Genomic DNA, 18,311 nt, shown 5'->3' with positions numbered 1-18,311 from the left:
ATTTCGACTTTAAGCAATATATTTATATCTTATATACAACCTTGCAACCCTAAAGACTGCTTATGCTATAACCCTAGAATAAAATATCTCATCATTTTTACCGCCATACTTATTATGGCTATGTTCAGTTCACCTTATTTTTGCTTATTTCAGATCAGATGAGATCAGATCAGAAAAAATAAGTTCAGATCAGATCATGCTTATATTTAAAAATCATCATTACTATTAAATATCTTTCATTACATATTAGTGAAAATTATAATAATTGAATACTAATAAAGTACTCATTGAGATGAATCAAACAAGACCTCACATGACTATATTTTTTCTTATATATTGAGAAAAATCTAAAATATAAGATCTTGTAAATCAGATCAGATCATATCATATCAGATCAGATCAGATCAGATCAATAAGTTTAAATCAGATCAGATCAGATCAAATCAGATAAGTTCAGATCAGAAAATTTCAGGTGGAGTAAACTGTAAACATATCAATATATCATATATTGTGCAAAAGTATGCAAAAAGAATCCAAAATGTTGGACCATTGAGTGGCCAGCCATGATGCTGCCAGTGCCAGCCCAATAACCCAAGCGGTGCAAAATTCTCACACCGATAGAATACATAAAACAATTAACAAATCAAATTTCGCCGAGAAATATATATACCCTTTTTTCCCGCCGGCGAAAAATTCGCCGGTCACCGGTTTTCCGATGGTTAAAAACCTAGAATTTTTCTGATCAAACCCTAATTTTTCTCTTCTCTTTTCATAATTTTGTGGAAATTCTAATTGAACGTCTAAATTGAAAAAAGATGTCGAATTTGGATGAAGAAGAAGAAAACCTAGCTCAATTTCTCGAATCTGAAGTCCTCTCTGAAGTTTCTGATCAGGTTTAATTTTAATCTCTGTCTTCTGTTCAATTGATGTCAAAAGTTATGTAATTTGAGCAAATTTAATTGCTGATGTTTTACCCTGTATTATTTCGATTTTTTTCTGGAAAAAAAACCCTGAAATAATCCCAAACTTACCTATACACATAATCTGACGTGTTATGTTTATGAATCTAACATAATTTGTTTGGTTCATTTGCTTGCATTCGTAGTAAGAAGTTTCACATTACGAGCTTTTTTTTTTTTTTTTTTTGTTTCTAAAAGTTCATTATTGTGAATTTTTATGTTACATGTTAGGTAACTTTTTTTTGACGATGTTGAAGGGAAAGATATGGAGAAATTTTAAGTTGAGTGATGAATGTTCAATTTTATGGAATTGCCATCAATTTATGTTGAGTGATGATTAGATTGTAACTAAGTGCTATTAGTGTTGAATGAGAGATTTATTGAATTGTGGGTATATTTGATGTGTAGGATGAGGACACCAAAGAAATGGAGAGACCATTGAAGATGATGCGTTCCGAGGAGGTTTCCGGGGTGATCAGGAATGCTGCTTGTGTTACTGATGGAGATTGCGGGTCGAAGGTTGAGAGTTCAAGTTGCAGTAGTGGTGCAAATAAGATGGGTGGAAGGGGAATTGAAACTGGGATATTAAGCAAGATACCTCCTGAGCTGTTCCAGCATGTTCTCAAGTTCTTATCTTCCGAAGTATCGAAAGCTCACTATAAAAAAATGATTTAACTTTTTTGTTCACGAGTTTTTGTTCATGCTGGGAGCTTGGAGTGACCTTTTGGTTTGATTTTTCTTTTGTAATTTGCAGGATCTCATTTCATGTTCGAGAGTATGCAAGTTTTTGAATTATGTAGCATCAGACGAATCTCTTTGGCGTCGTTTGTGAGTTTCTTTTTTCTTTTTAGTGTTCGTGTCTTGCATATTTATTGATGTTTTTGCTTTTGCTTTTTTTGTACTTCTTTGCTGGTACTGTTTTTTTGGTTATTCATAGGTGACCAATGTTACTACTTTAGTGCTACTTCAGATAAACTGACAGTGAGAACATCTTTGGTTGAGTCTGCTGAATGCTAATAGGCAGCTTGACTACATCGTTATCATCCTCAAGCATGAGGGTCTTGTGACCTAAAGAAGGTTCAGTTTACATAACAGTCATAATGAGAGAAGAGAAGAAAGAAAAGTTGGAAAAGAAGAGAAGGACATAACTGGGAAAAGCTTTTCCTGATCGGAATTCTAAAATCATATACTGATTTTGTATTCACATTATTATTGCATTTTGGTCACTTTACTGTTGTTTTGAGCACTCTTTTAGAAGTTGTTGCTTTATTCAAATTCTGCATTACGCATTTTCTATAGGTATTATATCCGTTGGGGTTTGTTGCCGCCGACAAAAAAGATACGGGACTGTGCTTGGAAAAAGCTCTATATACAGGTACTTCTTGTTCTTTCATTTAGACTGTATTATCATATTATGTAGTGTCAGGTTGAAGTAATCCATAGAAATGTCTGCTTCAACCTATCTACTACTTCTGATGTGTGATATTTGTCCCCAACTTCTTGCATCTCTAATCATTTTCTTGTCTACTTCCTTTTTGGCTGTTGCAGCGTGATGAGGAGGATATGGTTCAATCTGTGACGAATTGCCAACCTGAGTTCAAAGAGTATTATCTTCAAATGTATGCAGCTAAGCGAAGTCAAGCACCATTACTTTCACAGGTTAGTTGGGGATTTAGCAAAAGTCTTCTATGCTAGCTGACTGTATCTTCTTGATATATAGCAGCATTGGTTTCCTTGTGGTTACTGTATCCAATATAGAGTAGTTTCAAGCTGGTAATGTTTGTAAAACTTGTTAAAATAAGAGATAGGTTGCTGAAAATCTTACAATTTGCTTGACTTGGGACAACTGTAGAGAATGATCCAACTAACAAAAGTTGACCTGTTTTCGCAGAATATTAGTTTGCTTCGTACTGGGAAAAAAAAGCTAAAAGTTGTTTTTGTTAAATCAAAATTGTAATCTTCACTCATTTGTCTAGTTAGATAACTTCTTTCTCTTTTGTTTTCGAAGTCTGGGTAGGGTGGGAACTTTTTGCTTTTTCATTCCTCTGTTCTCTTTTCTATGTTGAACCATGCTTTCCTCTATTCAATTTCATCCTTCTATTGTTTCTCATAGATTTTTTTTTTTTTTTTTTGCACGCTTACTCTGCTTTTGTTTCATAAATCATTTAGAGAAATATATGTAATGAGACGGAAGCTAAGAAGCACTTAGGAGGTGGAAGTACCACTATACCATGCTGGAGGCCATATAAATTATGTCTTGCTTGTTATCTCTATGAATTTCTATTTAATTCTGACAGTCCCATTATAATTTATCTCTTGCACACTTGTTGATGTTGAACTAGATATGCAAGGTAGTTCAATACTATCTAGAAGAAAAGGGGGGCCATATTTTGTAGGGGATTTCTTTCCTACGCCTGGGAAGGGTAGAGGGAAAGGGGTACTAGAGAAGTGGGCTTGTGCCTCCTCTCTAAAAATTACCAAGTTCAGGAGAATTTCGTTTGATAAAAGGTTAAGGATATTGGATCTCTCCATGGCCTTGTCCCATTCTTTCCTCAACCTATATCCAAATAATAGAATATATGCTTTTATCACTCTCCTTTCTCTTCCTCTTTCAATCCTCCCATCCAAATAGGTTGTAAAAGTTTATAGACAAGAATATTAATTTGTAACCCATATTCTGATCGCTAATATGCTATGAGTGTGAGATAATTGAGGGTTTAACCTTCTTAAGCAATTGATGTTTCCAACTGTAATTATTTGACCACCTTAAATGTTTATACACAAACATGTAACCCAAAATATATTATTGCTAACTTGCTAGGCCAAGTGTGAGATAACCTGGTTCCAGCAAGGAACATGAATAGAGGATTTCGGAACTTAATGCTGAAATTGTTCTTGCTTATTTGATTTCAAACATGCGGACAGACTGAAAATACTCTCTGTTCTTGTAGCTGAACTGTCAAATTTGTGCTTCTCACCATGTTTAGGATTTCCAATTTGGTGCTTGTTAATTTCTCTGTTCCATTATGAATTTATACTTTTGGAGAATGAAAAACACAGTATTGTATACTCACCTCTGTCCAATCTTTTTTCGGCAAGGCAAATGACAATCTCATGAATCTCGACAAAACGGTTGCTGATCAAGTGTCTATATGGAAAAGCAGTAGAGGCCTCAGTGATAAGGTGGTAACAGACCATACTTGTTCTGGGGAGGTTTGTTCTTACTTTCAAATTGGGAATGTTTTCATTTGTGAAAAGACTGGGAATGTACATGGTAATACTCCTGTTTGGCTGTGCTAGATTATATATATCGACAGACATGGTAGTACGTTTATAAAGCTTTATGCAATTTTCGTCATTTATTCTTTTCTCTGGGTGCAGTATGTGATGATACATGTAAAGAAGTTGTCCCTGATCCTGCAAATGAGCTATTGGTGTGTACCATATCTGGACATTGCTTTGACAGACTTCTCTCACCGTCTGAAATGGATGGAGACACTGTACGTAGATATTATTTCTACCTTATCCCTTATGTAGATATCTGCAGTATAGACTCCATAGAGTTCCCCATCCTTGTCCCCCCCCCCCCCCCGTCAAGGAAACTGATTCCTCTAGTTTTAGTTGACTAATAAAAAGTTGCAACTTCTTCGTTAATTATGCAGCTACAGAAGTCGTTCAATGTCCACTCATTTATCGCTGCATGTGTTTCTTGGGCCTCCCCCCCCCCCCCCCCCCCCCCCCTTCTGTCTGAACCTTGTACATTGTTTTTTTTTTCTTCCTGTTGTACTATTGTTTGAAGTTCTGTTTATGGACTTGGGCAATAACCTGGCACCAGAATGTGAAGGTGCATTGCATTGTCTTCATGTCTTATACGTATTCTTGTCTATGACCATTGTATTGTGATTTTAAAGATGTTTGTCGACGCAGGAACAGGAACTACAGCAAGGTGTTGCAACTGATGAAGCAGAGCCATTCATGGGAGCAGGCCGTTTTGGTATGAAAATTTACCTTTAATATAGTTCACCCAATATCCATCAACAATATAAGGAAAAAGAGGACCTTTACCTGTACATTCTTCTGATAGCTTATTCATTAAGATTGTGTTGTTTCTCTCTCCCAGCACGGGCATATCTGCTGGGGTATAACTGCGATGATGAGAAGGAACTTGAAGATGCCTTGAGATTTTGCTGACGCGAGCCATATCCTAGTGTTGCCTTCTGTAATATCTTTTATTCTGTAGAAACCCGAGAGGCTATGCATGCTACCTCGTCGATGAAGAACACCCTCAAATTTGTCGAAGTTCAAAAGCGATTTCGAGTATAGAAATAAAAAGTTGGTAAGATAAAGTACAACACTACCCTTACACAGAGTATCTAGAGTACAACCTGCCCAACCCCCCGACGCCTCTAGTGAGAATCGAACTCACAACATGTGGGTGGAAGCTGGAAGAGCTTACCAACCCTTCCACTTCCGGATTTTCACTGTAAGTTTGTACTTGTATTATGCGATGGGATATGTTTCAATTTGTTATCATTGTATTGAAAGTTTTTTTCTTTTATAATAGAGTCGAAATGTGAAAAAAAAAAATTGTCCTTGATAGCTCGATGTTTTTACTGATAACTTGATGAAGTTCTTGAGAAACCCAAGATTCCATTGTTTGGTTTTGGTGGCAAGATTTCTTTAAAGAAAGTACAAATATATATTTTGCAGTACAAAGTACAAAGAAGGGGAGGGGGATTTGAACCTGTGAGTTATCGTTCACAGTATCACAATCTTAACCACTAGGTCAGGACATCTTTGGTTAACCCTTTCAATGTTTAAAAAACGCCAATGGGATATAGTTAAAATGTTAAATTATCGCTTTTTGAATTTCCATTATCCTTTCCTCCTAGTCTTAAAGGGTCTGACATATTCGAATATTGATTTTACTGTTACGAACATGTGAGTACATGACTACGTGAGTGTCAAAGAAAATGGGTATTGCTTTTTATCGGCTTAAAAACCAGATAAGTTACTTCCTCTATCCCAAAAATATTGTTACATTTGCTTTTTCACCGTTTACGAGATGCAACTTTAAGCACCAATATCTTGAGTTAGAATGTTATATATATGGAAAGAAAAATAAAAATTATATATTTGGAAAATATAAATTGGGACGAATCAAATAAGATTCAACGTGACTTTTTTTTTCTTATGTTTATCAACTAAAAGATAGTCAAAGTTACCAAGTAAATAGTGTTACGGTCAAAATGTAGCAACATTTTTAAGATCAGAGAGAGTAGGGGTATTTGACTTGGGTGTTTGGATCCTCTAGAGTTGTAAAATAACTCTACAAGGTAGAGTTTGAGCAATATCAACCCATTGAATAAAAAATCAATGGTTCATATATTCTCTTTCCAAAATCCCCCCTATTTTATCTCATCAAAATCTATCTCTAAATCTTTCCATTCCACCAATATAAGCCTTTGATTTTAAAATGTATGGCTCGGATACAACTCTACCTTGTAGAGTTTTACTAAAACTCTAGAGGATCCGGACTCTTGACTTGGATGATGTGGAGTTGTATCTTACAGAATGGAAATTCTATAGTGCTCTCAAGAGCACTGTACACACCACGCACCCGGTAAATTATTTACATTTTCGATGAGTAAATGTTATATTTCAACAAATGTTTATTTTGACCATATTTTTCAGCAAAAAAATGATCTATTTTTTGTAAGAATTATTCTATTTTTAATAAGCAAATATTCTAATTTAACAAACTGTCATTTTAAGCTTATTTTTCAGCAGAAAATTATGTTCTATATTTCGTAAATTTGTTTTATTTCGATAAGCAAATGTTTTATTAATGTTCTTTTAAAACTTATTTTCCACCAAAAAATATGTTCTATATTCGATAATCATATGTTCTATTTAAGTAATTGAATTCTAGTAATGTTCCACTTCAATAATAAAATGTTCATTTTCGTATTTGGATTCTAGTAATGTTCCATTTCAAGTTTTCAACAATAACATGTTTTTTTTCGTAAATGAATTCTTGTAATGTTTCATTTCAACAATAAAACGTCTGTTCTTGTAAGTGAATTTTGTAATGTTCCACTTCAACAGTAAAAATGTCCGTTTTCATATTTGTAAATGTTTTATTTTATATTGTGAGAGCACAATTCTCATTATACTCCCGAAAGTACAACGCAGCGCATTATTAGGGTAATGCTATATGCAGCCCTTAGGGTTGCATATAAGCATTAAATACATTTCCTGAAATGGTGTAAATTTTGATATTTATGATAAAATCATACATAAATCGATGTAATCAATGCTTTATTTTTCAAAAACTTTCCCTTTTAAGTCTTTTATGTGCAGCCCTTAGGACTGCAGTCTGCATATAGCTTTTTCCATTAAAATAATCTTATTCTTAAGCAGTAACATATTGAACGTTTTCCTCTGAAACTAATCTTTTTGTAGTTGTGTGGCACTAGTAGTATGGCATATTCCTTTCCAAAAAAAAAAAGTAGTATGGCATATTGGCATTAGTCATTTTATTGACAAATGACGATGGAATCAGAGATGCGGTCTACGAAAGCTGCATTAAAGAATCAAGTGAAAATCTATTGTGCTCCCAACTTCTAAGGAGCATGGTGCATTTAGTATATTTGTTCCATCTCCAATGAGTAAATATTTTATTTTAATAAATATTCGTTTTAATTTTTAAGTATGTTTATTAGCAAAAAAATATGTTCTATTTTTCGTGAAAATTGTTCTATTTTCAATAATAAATATTCTATTTCAACAAATGTTTGTTTTAAGCATATTTTTCTGTTGAATATTATGTTTTATATTCGATATATGAAAATTTTTTTATTTTCAATAAGCAAATGTTCTGTTTTTAAAATTCATTTAAAGCTTAGTTTTTCAGAAAAAAATATGTTTTATTTTTCGTGAAAATATATTCTATATTTGATGAACGAATGTTCTATTTAAGTAATGGAATTAATCCTGGTAATTAAGTAATGTTCTACTTCAACAGTAAAATGTTCGTTTTCGTAATTGAATTCTGGTAATTTTCCACTTACACAACAAAATGTTCGTTTTCGTAAGTGAATTCTTTTAATGTTACACTACAGTACAAGGTTCGTTTTTGTAAATATTCTAGTTTGTATTGTGTGAGCACAGTTCCCATTATGCTCATGGGAGCATAATGAACGGAGTAAGAATCAAGACCGTCCATGTCATAAAAATTTCTTTTACTTTTTGAGTTTTTTATTTATCTGTTTGAAACATTTAATCTTGTCATTTTTAGAATTATATGATACACAGACTTATAAGTATTTTTAATGATAAAAAAGGTTTACAACATATATTAATATATACATAAATAAAGTGATTAATATATAGATTTGAGTGTTTTAATTCGAGAATTTTGTGTAACTTTTCCAAGATCATTTTTTAATTAGAAGAGTTGGTATTACGAAAGTATTTTTGTCATTTTATCTGTTTATCTGTTTGAAATCTTTAATCTTGTCATTTTTAGAATTATATAATACACAGACTTATAAGTATTTTTAATGATAAAAAAGGTTTACAACATATATACATAAATAAAGTAATTAATATATACTCCCTCCGTTTCCTAAAGATCTTCCCACTTACTGTCCCTACAGATACCAAGGAAAATCAAGTTGTGTGGGGCATGGTGTGAGTAAAGGAGGAATGATAAACATCTATTTGATAGATGCAAAAAAACATCTATCAGGCATTATAATAATATATTCCCAACAAAAGGTACTTGTGGTCCCCTAAGGAAAGGGGTGGAATGAAATTGAAAGTAACGGCGTTAAGGAAAGAGAAAGAAGTCCAGAAAAAAAGTCCAGAAACTAGGAGAGAGAAATTAAAGAGAAAGAAGATGAGAAACTTGAGAAAAAAGTCCAGAAATTCCAGAGAAATTACAAGATGAGAAAGATAAGGAATAATTCAAGGAATAATTGAAGAATTTATTGAAGATGAGAAGATGAGCAGTAGCGGTATGGAATCGGTAATGAAGGAAGGGTGCGAACATGCAGTTCCCATAGCTGCGGAGGTAAGTACAATTCTGCAAAAAAAATTCAGTTGTAGAATAAATGATGAAATGTACGAATATCATTGTAAAATGTAATAAATATGTTATCTGAGTTAGTAAAAATGGTGGCTTGCGAATAAATTCAGCTAATTTTGACATTTATTGAAATGCGGAGGTTAGTAATAAATGAAATGGTGGGAAAAATTGACATTTATTGAAGTAGGGAAAAAATGGTGGCTTGCGAATAAATTCAGGTAATTTTGTTTGTATTGTAATAACTTCATGCTGCAATATTTATTAACCAAATAATTGGCATAGTAATAATTGAAAATATAAAATTGGAATTGCTGGAAATATTGCAATTGCTATCATTTAAGTTTGTATCTTATAATATTGGAATTGCAGTACATGAATTGTGTTCAATTGGTTGATAATGATGAACTGGCTGTTATTGAGACACCTGATCCTCATAGTTGTGGATCAAACACTGTTGTGCAACCACCTGCAGTTGGTATGGTGTTTGGGACATGGGAATATGCTGATGATTATTTTAGGAGATATGGAAAGCAGGAAGGTTTTGGTGTAATTGGCAGCGGTTCTTTGAAGAAAGTAGGTGTGAAAGGGAAAGAGGTGACCGGTGGAGAAGTGAAGAAGGAGTTTAGGAATTACACTTGGAAATGTGAGTGTAATGGTAAGCCTGACATGAAACGAACATTGAAGGGGCGTGTTGCGGTTGGACGTAAAGGTGTAGAAGTGCCAACTAGGAAGTCTAAGAAATGCAATTGCCCTGTTATGATGTATGCTGCATGTAATGATGCTGCATGTAATGAAGGGGAATGGGTAGTGAAGAAGGTCGTATTGGATCATGTGAACCATAATCCAACACCAAGCAAATCCAGGTTCATTAGCATGTTTAGGAAGGAGGAGGTTAGTTGCGCTGTTAGGAGGCGTTTGTTTAATGATCACGCTGTTGGTGTTAGAATATCACAGATTCATAGTAGCTTAGCGCGTGAGCGAAATGGTCTTGAGAATATGGCTATCACAGAGAGGGATCTTAGGAATATGGTTGCCAAGGAAAGGAAGTTGAAACTTGGACCCGGAGATGCAAATGCAATGCTAATGTACTTTAACAAGATGGCAGCTGACAATCAAAATTTTTTCCACATTCATCGACTTGACGATAAAGGGTATTTGAAGGATGTACTTTGGGTTGATGCTAGGTCGAGGGTGGCATACGAAGAATTTGGTGACGTTGTATGTTTCGATGCGACATATTTGACAAATGATTATGAATTACCTTTTGCAAACTTTGTTGGAGTGAACCACCATGGGCAGAGCATATTGCTTGGTTGTGCGCTAGTATCCCACGAAGATGCGGAGACTTATGAGTGGGTGTTTAGCACATGGTTGCTTTGCATGGGGGGTAAGGCACCCATTGGAATATTGACAGACCAAGATGCTGCCATGAGGAAGGCCCTTCGCAATGCTATGCCGGAGTCTGTACACCGGTGGTGCATTTGGCACATCATGATGAAATTTGGGAAGAAGCTTGGTTCATATGGTAATTACAAAGATTTGAAGGAAGCGTTGACGAAAGCCATATACGAGAGTGTAAGTCCAGAAGTTTTTGAGAGGAGTTGGGTTTGTGCCATAGAGAAGTATGAGCTTGGTGATGATGAATGGCTTCAAGGTATATTTGTTAAGTGAACCAAGCTTAGCATGTAGAAATGTTAGTACTGTATTGTATGCATTTGTCTTGAAGTTTTTAGCGACTCTGCAGGTTTGTTTCGGGAAAGAGATATGTGGGTTCCTGCTTACATGAGGCATCTATTTTGGGCGGGAATGAAGACAACCCAAAGGTGTGAGAGCATCAACAGTTTTTTTGATGGTTATGTTCACAAAACCACAAAATTATGCGAGTTTGCTGAGCAATATTGCAACGCGATGGAATCTAGAGCAAATGCGGAGAGGGAAGCTGATGCAAATAGTTCAAGGTATCTCCGTGTTGCTGTGACAACTTTCAAGACGGAGATTGTGTTTCAAAAGTTGTACACGGATGCTAAATTTAGGGAGATACAAAATGAATGTATGAAGGTGTTATACCTTGAATGGACTGGTAAGCAGGATGTTGGACAGGATTTGGTTGAACATACGTATGAGGATAGGGTTTGGGTGGTTAGCAAGGACACTAAAAAGGAGGTGCCTCTTGATAGGAATTGTGAATATGTAAGTTCTTATAGACATGGAGACGACCGAAGCTAAGTGTGAATGCAAGTTGTTTGAGTCTGCGGGAATCTTATGTAGGCATATAATATCGTTATATAATAAGTTGAAAATTAAGGAGATACCTGAAAAGTACATACTACGTCGATGGCGGAAAGATGTATTCCGGAAGCATACAATGGTGAAGGTAGCTTATCACGACCCCTCAAAGACGGATGAAGTGCAGAACTATGATAGAATGATGCATGTTTTTGACCCAATCTGCTTGAAGGCAGCCAACTATGGTGATGTTCACACTGTGTTAGAGACGCTCCAAGTACTCAACATACGCCTAGATGAACGACATTCCATGAAGATTGCTGGTATGAGCCTGAAAGATTGCACTCCTACTTCTGTTGGTAACTCACAGTGGGTGCAGTTGGCAAATGGTTCTGTAGGAGTTGGCAGCTGCAATAGGGTAGAGAAGTCCCCAAATGAATGTGAAGGTAGTCGCATAGAAGTTAATGTGGCTAAAGACCCCCTACGAAAAAAACAAAACGGGCAGGTAGAATGAAGTCATGCGTTGAGAAGGCCAAGAATGAGAAGGCGAATAATGAGAAGGGAAAGAATGATGAAGGGAAGAATGCGGAAGCTAAGAAGAAACAGCAAGAAGCACCTAAGAAGGGGAAAGGCAAAGGAGTGAAACGCAAGGAGAACGCAGACCCCCTCCTCAGGTATAAAACATGATTGAAGTTGGTTGTTAGTTATTTCAGTTTTGAGTTATTTCATTCATTGTTCATAGTAACATTTTTAAGTAATTTCGTTAATTGTTTTTATTGTAATCCTTTCATATATTTGAACAGTCATAACTGAAAGTTGAACAACTAAATATATTTCATGAACACAATTTATTTCACCATATTTCACTGCAAATATACAGTATAAAGTTACAATTTTTGTGACGAATTTGTAGTGCATAATATTTCTGCATACCATCAAAGTGTTCATAGTCAAATTGCAATAAATTAATAGTGTTTAATTTTAGAAAATTAGGCATTGACCAAAGATCGATGTTCAATTCAGGATTTGGAGAACGTGAATCCATCAACACGTTTGGAGCTGCAGTTGTGGCCTACTAGTCAGGTACCAATAGTATCGTGTGTGATTTGAATTGTAGTTTATGTTTTTATGTGTAGTAATACTAAGTTTTTTTAACGTTATAGGCTTACCAATACAGAGACTTCTTCGACAAAGAATGCTAGTTGAAACACTCGAATGGTAGTTGGAAGAATGGATTGGTAGTTGAAACACTCGAATGGAACTTCGAACATGAACAATGGATTTAAATTCATTACAGAATTAGTATGTTACATGTTGTTATTTGCTGCTGCAATACATCATATTATTTGCTACATTAGATTAGATCTTCAACCCCTCCGCTAGTAATTTTAAAGTTTGTAATAGAATCTCCGAGATAGGGACACATAATTGTGCGGATGTGTCGAATTCTTTCACCATTGGTAATGTGAATCCCAAGGAAAAACCGATTATTTATGCAGTTGGACCAAGACAGGCCAAGAGCTGGTTCAACTTGTATTCCAGATGTTAGTAGACGAATATTATTCGTATTGTGTGTGTTGTCGACGAAAGTAGCCCGAACTTCATTAGTGCATACCACAGCTGCATTGTAGTTATGTGCAAGTCCTCTCAACTCAGCTGAAATTTTGAAAAAAAGTTTGGACCTTGAAGTCATGTCTTCATGGTTATTGTTGAATGCACATTGGAAAATAGATGCAATTGAGTCAACGATAATTAGACGCACGTTGCGAGGTGATTGTTCGGCTTGCTTGCATAATATAGTAATATTTTTAATTGCCGTCAAAAGATCAGATGGATTATCAACTCGCATGACCTTCACATCATCAATGTTAATGTAACTACTCTCATTTATATAGTTTTCCTTCATGTAATTTGCAATTTTAACAAGTCGGTTTGCTGGGAAATTGTTGTTCGAATGTATGTAAATGCATGATCCGAATAAACCACCACATGATGGTGGGATTGGCACAACAGTGAGAGTTGTAAGCATATTTGTGTTTTTCCCGATGCACTTTCCCCACAAAGCTCCGTGATCATACCGGTTGGGAAGCCACCTCCTAACATGGTGTCGATCCCTTTGCAGCCCACAGCAATTTTCTGTTGAATTTGTTTGAAGATTTGTAGGTTTATTGGCATTGGTTGTGGGATGGGTTGTGTTGTTGCCATAATTGATGGAAAATGGGTTGGTTAAGAATTTTATTTCTGCTTTGGATTATAATTTATAATGGGCCTTGTTTATACTTGGGTTAAGTATTTATAAAGGTTGACGGGCTATGGAGAGGATAAATGAGAAATGGACTTGAAAATGAAAATCCATTTCAGTTAATGACAGCTGCTGCCCAATTTCTCTTTCTTTCTCTTTCTTTCTCTTTCTTTCTCTGAACTTCTCTGATGCTGCACAGTGCTCAAGGTCTGCGCTGCAAACCCATTTGCAGACGCAAAACCAAATTGCAGCCTCAAACAGATAAATGTCATTTCTCGTACTTGAAGTGATAAAAAAGTTGTTCATTTCTCAAGTTATTTGTACTTGTAAATTAAAACTCATAAAAATGTTGTTCAGAAAATATAAAACATAGTTCGCTCAATGTTTCGCAAATTTAGTAAATAACACTAAACTACTAAATTACTAAATTACTTTATACACTAAACTACTAAATTAAAACAGTAATATATAATACAGTAAATTCATACTATAATAACGAAGTACTTTTAGTTACAAAATTACTTAATACAGTAAATTCATACTATATTAAATTATATAAACCCATACAACATATCAATTACGTAATAGGCAACAAAATTACTTAATACTTAATAGGCAACAAAATTACTTAATACTTAATAGGGTCTACTAAATTACTTAATAAAGTACGTAATACAATGAAATAACTTTTAGTTACTTATATTACTAAATTACTTAATTATCGTTATATTATTGGACTTTCTTCACTTGGCCGTAAATGATAGCACCGTCGTAAACATTTGAATGGTCAATTGTACCATGTCGATCGACCACATCGGTATCAAGCCACAATGTAACTTTCTCTTCAACGACGCCTTGACTTGATGCCCATTGTTCATAAATTTCCATCATTGGTGTATTTATAGCCATGCGATACCTCTCCACAGTTGGGCATGTGCGTAAATCTTGAACGGTGAAGGTAATGGTTTTATCTTCATTCGTTCGAGGATTTACTGGAATCCCTTCGTTCGTGTCCTATTATATTCAAAATATGTACGTAAATAATAATTTAGTATCACTTACAAATTTAAAATATTTATTTCTTTTACCTTCTTGTAAGCAAGGACAACATCACCGGAGGTGTTGAATTTGTAACTATTCGGACTCCCATCATGTTGTAACAATTTATCATGGTACACCAAACTCAACTCAGATACGTGTACGCCGGATCGGTTTGCGTAATCATCATAGACGACACGTAGTTGTTTGTGCATGCTCATCCGATACTCAACACCCTCGTCATCTATATCAGCCCCCTTGACGAGGAACATGCATTTCTTTGCAAGAGGGACCCCTTGGTCAACCGAACTACCATTTGTTGAAAGTGAGTCAGTTGAAGATATGGACATTCCCTCCACTGAGGAGGAATTTGATTTGGACGAAGATGAACTCATTTTTATAAAAACATTTGATGAGTTGTGTGACCCTATTTATAGCCATGGTTAAAATGCATTTAAGGCAAGTTAACTCCTATATTCAGTGGTTGTTGGCTCAACTCACTCATAACATAAATAACTCTAACAATATTCAAATGCCATAAAGTAATACTTATACAGTTCTACTGTCGATTACAATGGTACATTTACTCCTTCAAGTAAAGTACAATGGCAAATACAACCCAAGAAATGAAAAAAGCGAAATTAGCTGATTTCTCAGATCTACCAGACTTGAGGACTTCGATCCGTAAGTTGGTTATTTCATTCTTCAAATTTCTATTGGATTCCAACAAATCTTGATTAATCTTCTTCAAATCTGTAATTCGCTTCTGCATAACCTCCTTCTCCTCGTTCAACGCCTTTAATGCAATCGCAGTTGCTTCTAGTTCCATCTCCGACGCCGAAAGACTCTGTACATGGTGGTCGTCGTCCGCCCATTTGAAAAATCCACAGTCGCCTTCATTCTACCCAAAAAAAGTGAGATGATAATATTTTTTAAATAAAATAAAACATAATAAATCATTTTAACAAATTTTCGTTTCTCACCGGCCATAGGGGACAACCATAAAATTTACGTCCGGCATTAGCACCCATTTTTTTGGTCACTCTGAGGACGGCGGAAGTATTGTGATTGCAACATACGGTTGATTTTGCGGAGGACCTCCGGGATGAAGATGATCCTTTATCCATTTCTTATTGCAAACAGTTTTCGCAAATATTGGGGCTTTTTTAGGAGGACATTATGATTATCGTACCATATTATTATTTTATTATAAGGTTGTGTTCCGTAATATTATAAACAAATAATGAGGATAAATGTAAAATGTAGGGGATATTGAAAAGGTTGTTAAGAATATGAAACATGTAGTGAGGATACTAAATGGTTATTATAAATTATGATAAATTGTGTTCAGGAATATGTATACATTGTTGACTGTTATAATACTTGTGTTCAGATAATAGAAGAGAGGTTCAGTAAATGGTACATAATAATGTTAATTAGATTAATAAATGATGCTAATAATGTTACTTAGATTATTACATGATGTTAATGCTTCATCTCTAAAAGATGTTAATGCTTCATCTCTTAAATGATGCTAATCATGTTACTTAGATTATTACATGATGTTAATGCTTCATCTCTTTAAAATAATGTTATTAGGACAACACCATGTAAATGATGTTTTAGATTACAAAATAATGATGAAATTATTGTTCATTTATGAAGAGGCACACTATAAGTGAAGAGTCGCACCACTTCAAACTAAACTAATTATCTAAAGGGCACCATTGAAAAGACACGTTTATGTTGTGTATAAATAAGGCAAAGTTAAGGCAAAGTAATCATTAGTTATTCATAATTGACATAGAATACTGAAAGTATAAGAGAACAAACAAGACAAACACATGGAGCGAAACAACGAACAAGATAGAAACATGGATGGCGAAAACAAAGAAGAAATGAATATCGATGGAGTGAACGAAGAACAAATTAATGTTGTTGACGATAATGAAAATGTTGATGTCCCTAACCCTCGCCATCCATTGCTGTCAATTGAACACATCATGAGACATGAAATTTTTGAAAGGTGTTCGGAGTATGACAGAGGCGCACTTCGTGGCACATGCAGGCTATGGAGGCTATTCAATGATGAGTTCCTTGAAGAATCTAACTGGATGAAGAATTGCATGAAGAGGAGAGCGGAGATGGCAAGGGACATTGTTTTTTTTAATGCCATTTCTCTCTACAACACACTTTCAACTGATTGGGCAGACTTCCTTGACGGGTTTCCTCTACTGTTCGGGGAACAAATGTTTCCAAAATCTAACGACGGAAATTCTAACGAGGGAACGAGCAAAAGGAAGCGTAACGATTTCGACGAGGGAACGAGCAAGAACAAGAAAGCAAATATACCCATTCCGATGAGGGAACGAGCAACAACAACAAGAGGAAGGAAACTGATTCGGATGACGAGGGAGCAAACAAGAAGAACAAGAAGAAGTGCGTGTAAAGTAATATAGTTTATTCAATGAATATAATAAGTATATATATTTTCTTTGTTTCATAAGTATGTTTAGTTTCGTTAGTTTGTTAAGTTTCATAAGTTTGTTAAGTTAGTTGATAGGTTGAATATAAGTTGTGCATATGTATTGAGTAGTTGTATTTTTAAATTACAAATGATGTTTTAAAGTTACAAACTTGTGTTCTTGAATTTTTAAGTGTGTTTCGTAGTTTAAGAAGTTATTAAATTGTATTAATGGATTTACAACTTGTGTTCGTCAAATTGAAATTGTGTTTCTAAGTTATAAACTACTATTGCTAGATTAAAAGTTGTGTTCATCATTGATCAAGTTTCATTAATGGATTTAGAACTTGTGTTCGTCGATTAATACATTGTGTTTGTAAGTTATAAACTACTATTGATAGATTTATAAGTTGTGTTCATCATTTATCAAGTTTGATTAGTGGATTTAGAACTTCTACTCGTCATTTTATAAGTTGTGTTTGTAAGTTATAAACTACTATTGATCTATTTATAAGTTGTGTTCATCATTTATGAAGTTTGATTAATGGATTTACAACTTCTGTTCGTCATTTTATAAATTCTGTTTGTAAGTTATATCTATTTATAAGTTGTGTTGTGTTTGTAAGTTATAAACTAGTATTGATCGATTGATAAGTTGTGTTCATCATTTTATTAATTGTATTTGTAAGTTATAAACTACTATTGATCGATTTGTAAGTTTTCTTGTGTTTGTAAATTATAAACTACTATTAACGGATTTCAAACTTGTGTTCGGAATTTTTAAAATTGTGTTCTAAGTTATAAAATATTATTCATCGATGGGTCATCATTTATCAAGTTGTATTATTGGATTTACAACTTCATTTCGGCATTTTATAAATAATTGTAAGTTTCAAATAACTATTCGTTGATTTATAAGTTGTGTTCATCATTTATGAAATTGTATTGATGTATGTAGTAGTTGTTCGTCATTTAACTAGAAGTCATAAACGTTATTTTGTTCGTCATTTTGTATTGATTTACAAGTTCAAGTATTTAGAAGTCGTAAACGTTTAATATCGTACAAAATTAAGTCGTTTAACTCGTTTAAATCCATTAATACAAGTGAAGTTCAATAATATTACACGGACGTAAAGGCTACACTTTACACTAAATCCTTTCATATATTTCAAGTATTTAGAAGTCGTAAACGTTTAATATCGTACAAAATTAAGTCGTTTAACTCGTTTAAATCCATTAATACAAGTAAGTTCAATAATATTACACGTATAATATTAGACGGATCCTTTC

At 34.4% G+C, this 18,311-nt stretch overlaps 2 protein-coding genes across 5 annotated transcripts; both read left to right on the top strand.

The window, feature by feature from the left end:
• Positions 1-544: 544 nt before the first annotated feature.
• Positions 545-5,605, top strand: LOC104892462 (F-box protein SKIP31). Of its 4 annotated transcripts, none has more exons than XM_010678409.4 (9): positions 545-893; positions 1,368-1,601; positions 1,714-1,787; positions 2,259-2,334; positions 2,508-2,618; positions 4,059-4,172; positions 4,341-4,459; positions 4,893-4,953; positions 5,080-5,605. In XM_010678409.4, exons 1-9 carry the CDS (start codon positions 816-818, stop codon positions 5,137-5,139), a joined length of 927 nt encoding a protein of 308 aa, XP_010676711.1. In that variant the 5' UTR covers positions 545-815; the 3' UTR covers positions 5,140-5,605. The 4 variants fall into 4 exon arrangements, with proteins under 4 accessions (XP_010676711.1, XP_010676710.1, XP_010676709.1 ...); XM_010678408.4 differs by having other exon boundaries at positions 547-893; positions 4,887-4,953; XM_010678407.3 differs by having other exon boundaries at positions 548-893; positions 4,059-4,233.
• A 3,389-nt stretch (positions 5,606-8,994) lies between these two features.
• Positions 8,995-11,791, top strand: LOC125497629 (protein FAR1-RELATED SEQUENCE 5-like). Its single transcript, XM_057394598.1, has 4 exons — positions 8,995-9,036; positions 9,421-10,705; positions 10,796-11,241; positions 11,357-11,791. The coding sequence occupies exons 1-4, from the start codon at positions 8,995-8,997 to the stop codon at positions 11,789-11,791; spliced, it is 2,208 nt and encodes a 735-aa protein (XP_057250581.1).
• Positions 11,792-18,311: the final 6,520 nt, after the last annotated feature.

Source organism: Beta vulgaris, chromosome 5, assembly GCF_026745355.1.
Source record: "Beta vulgaris subsp. vulgaris cultivar EL10 chromosome 5, EL10.2, whole genome shotgun sequence".
Taxonomy (NCBI): Eukaryota; Viridiplantae; Streptophyta; class Magnoliopsida; order Caryophyllales; family Amaranthaceae; genus Beta; species Beta vulgaris.
Note: the sequence above shows the minus strand (reverse complement) of the source record. Positions and strands in the feature narration are given on the sequence as shown.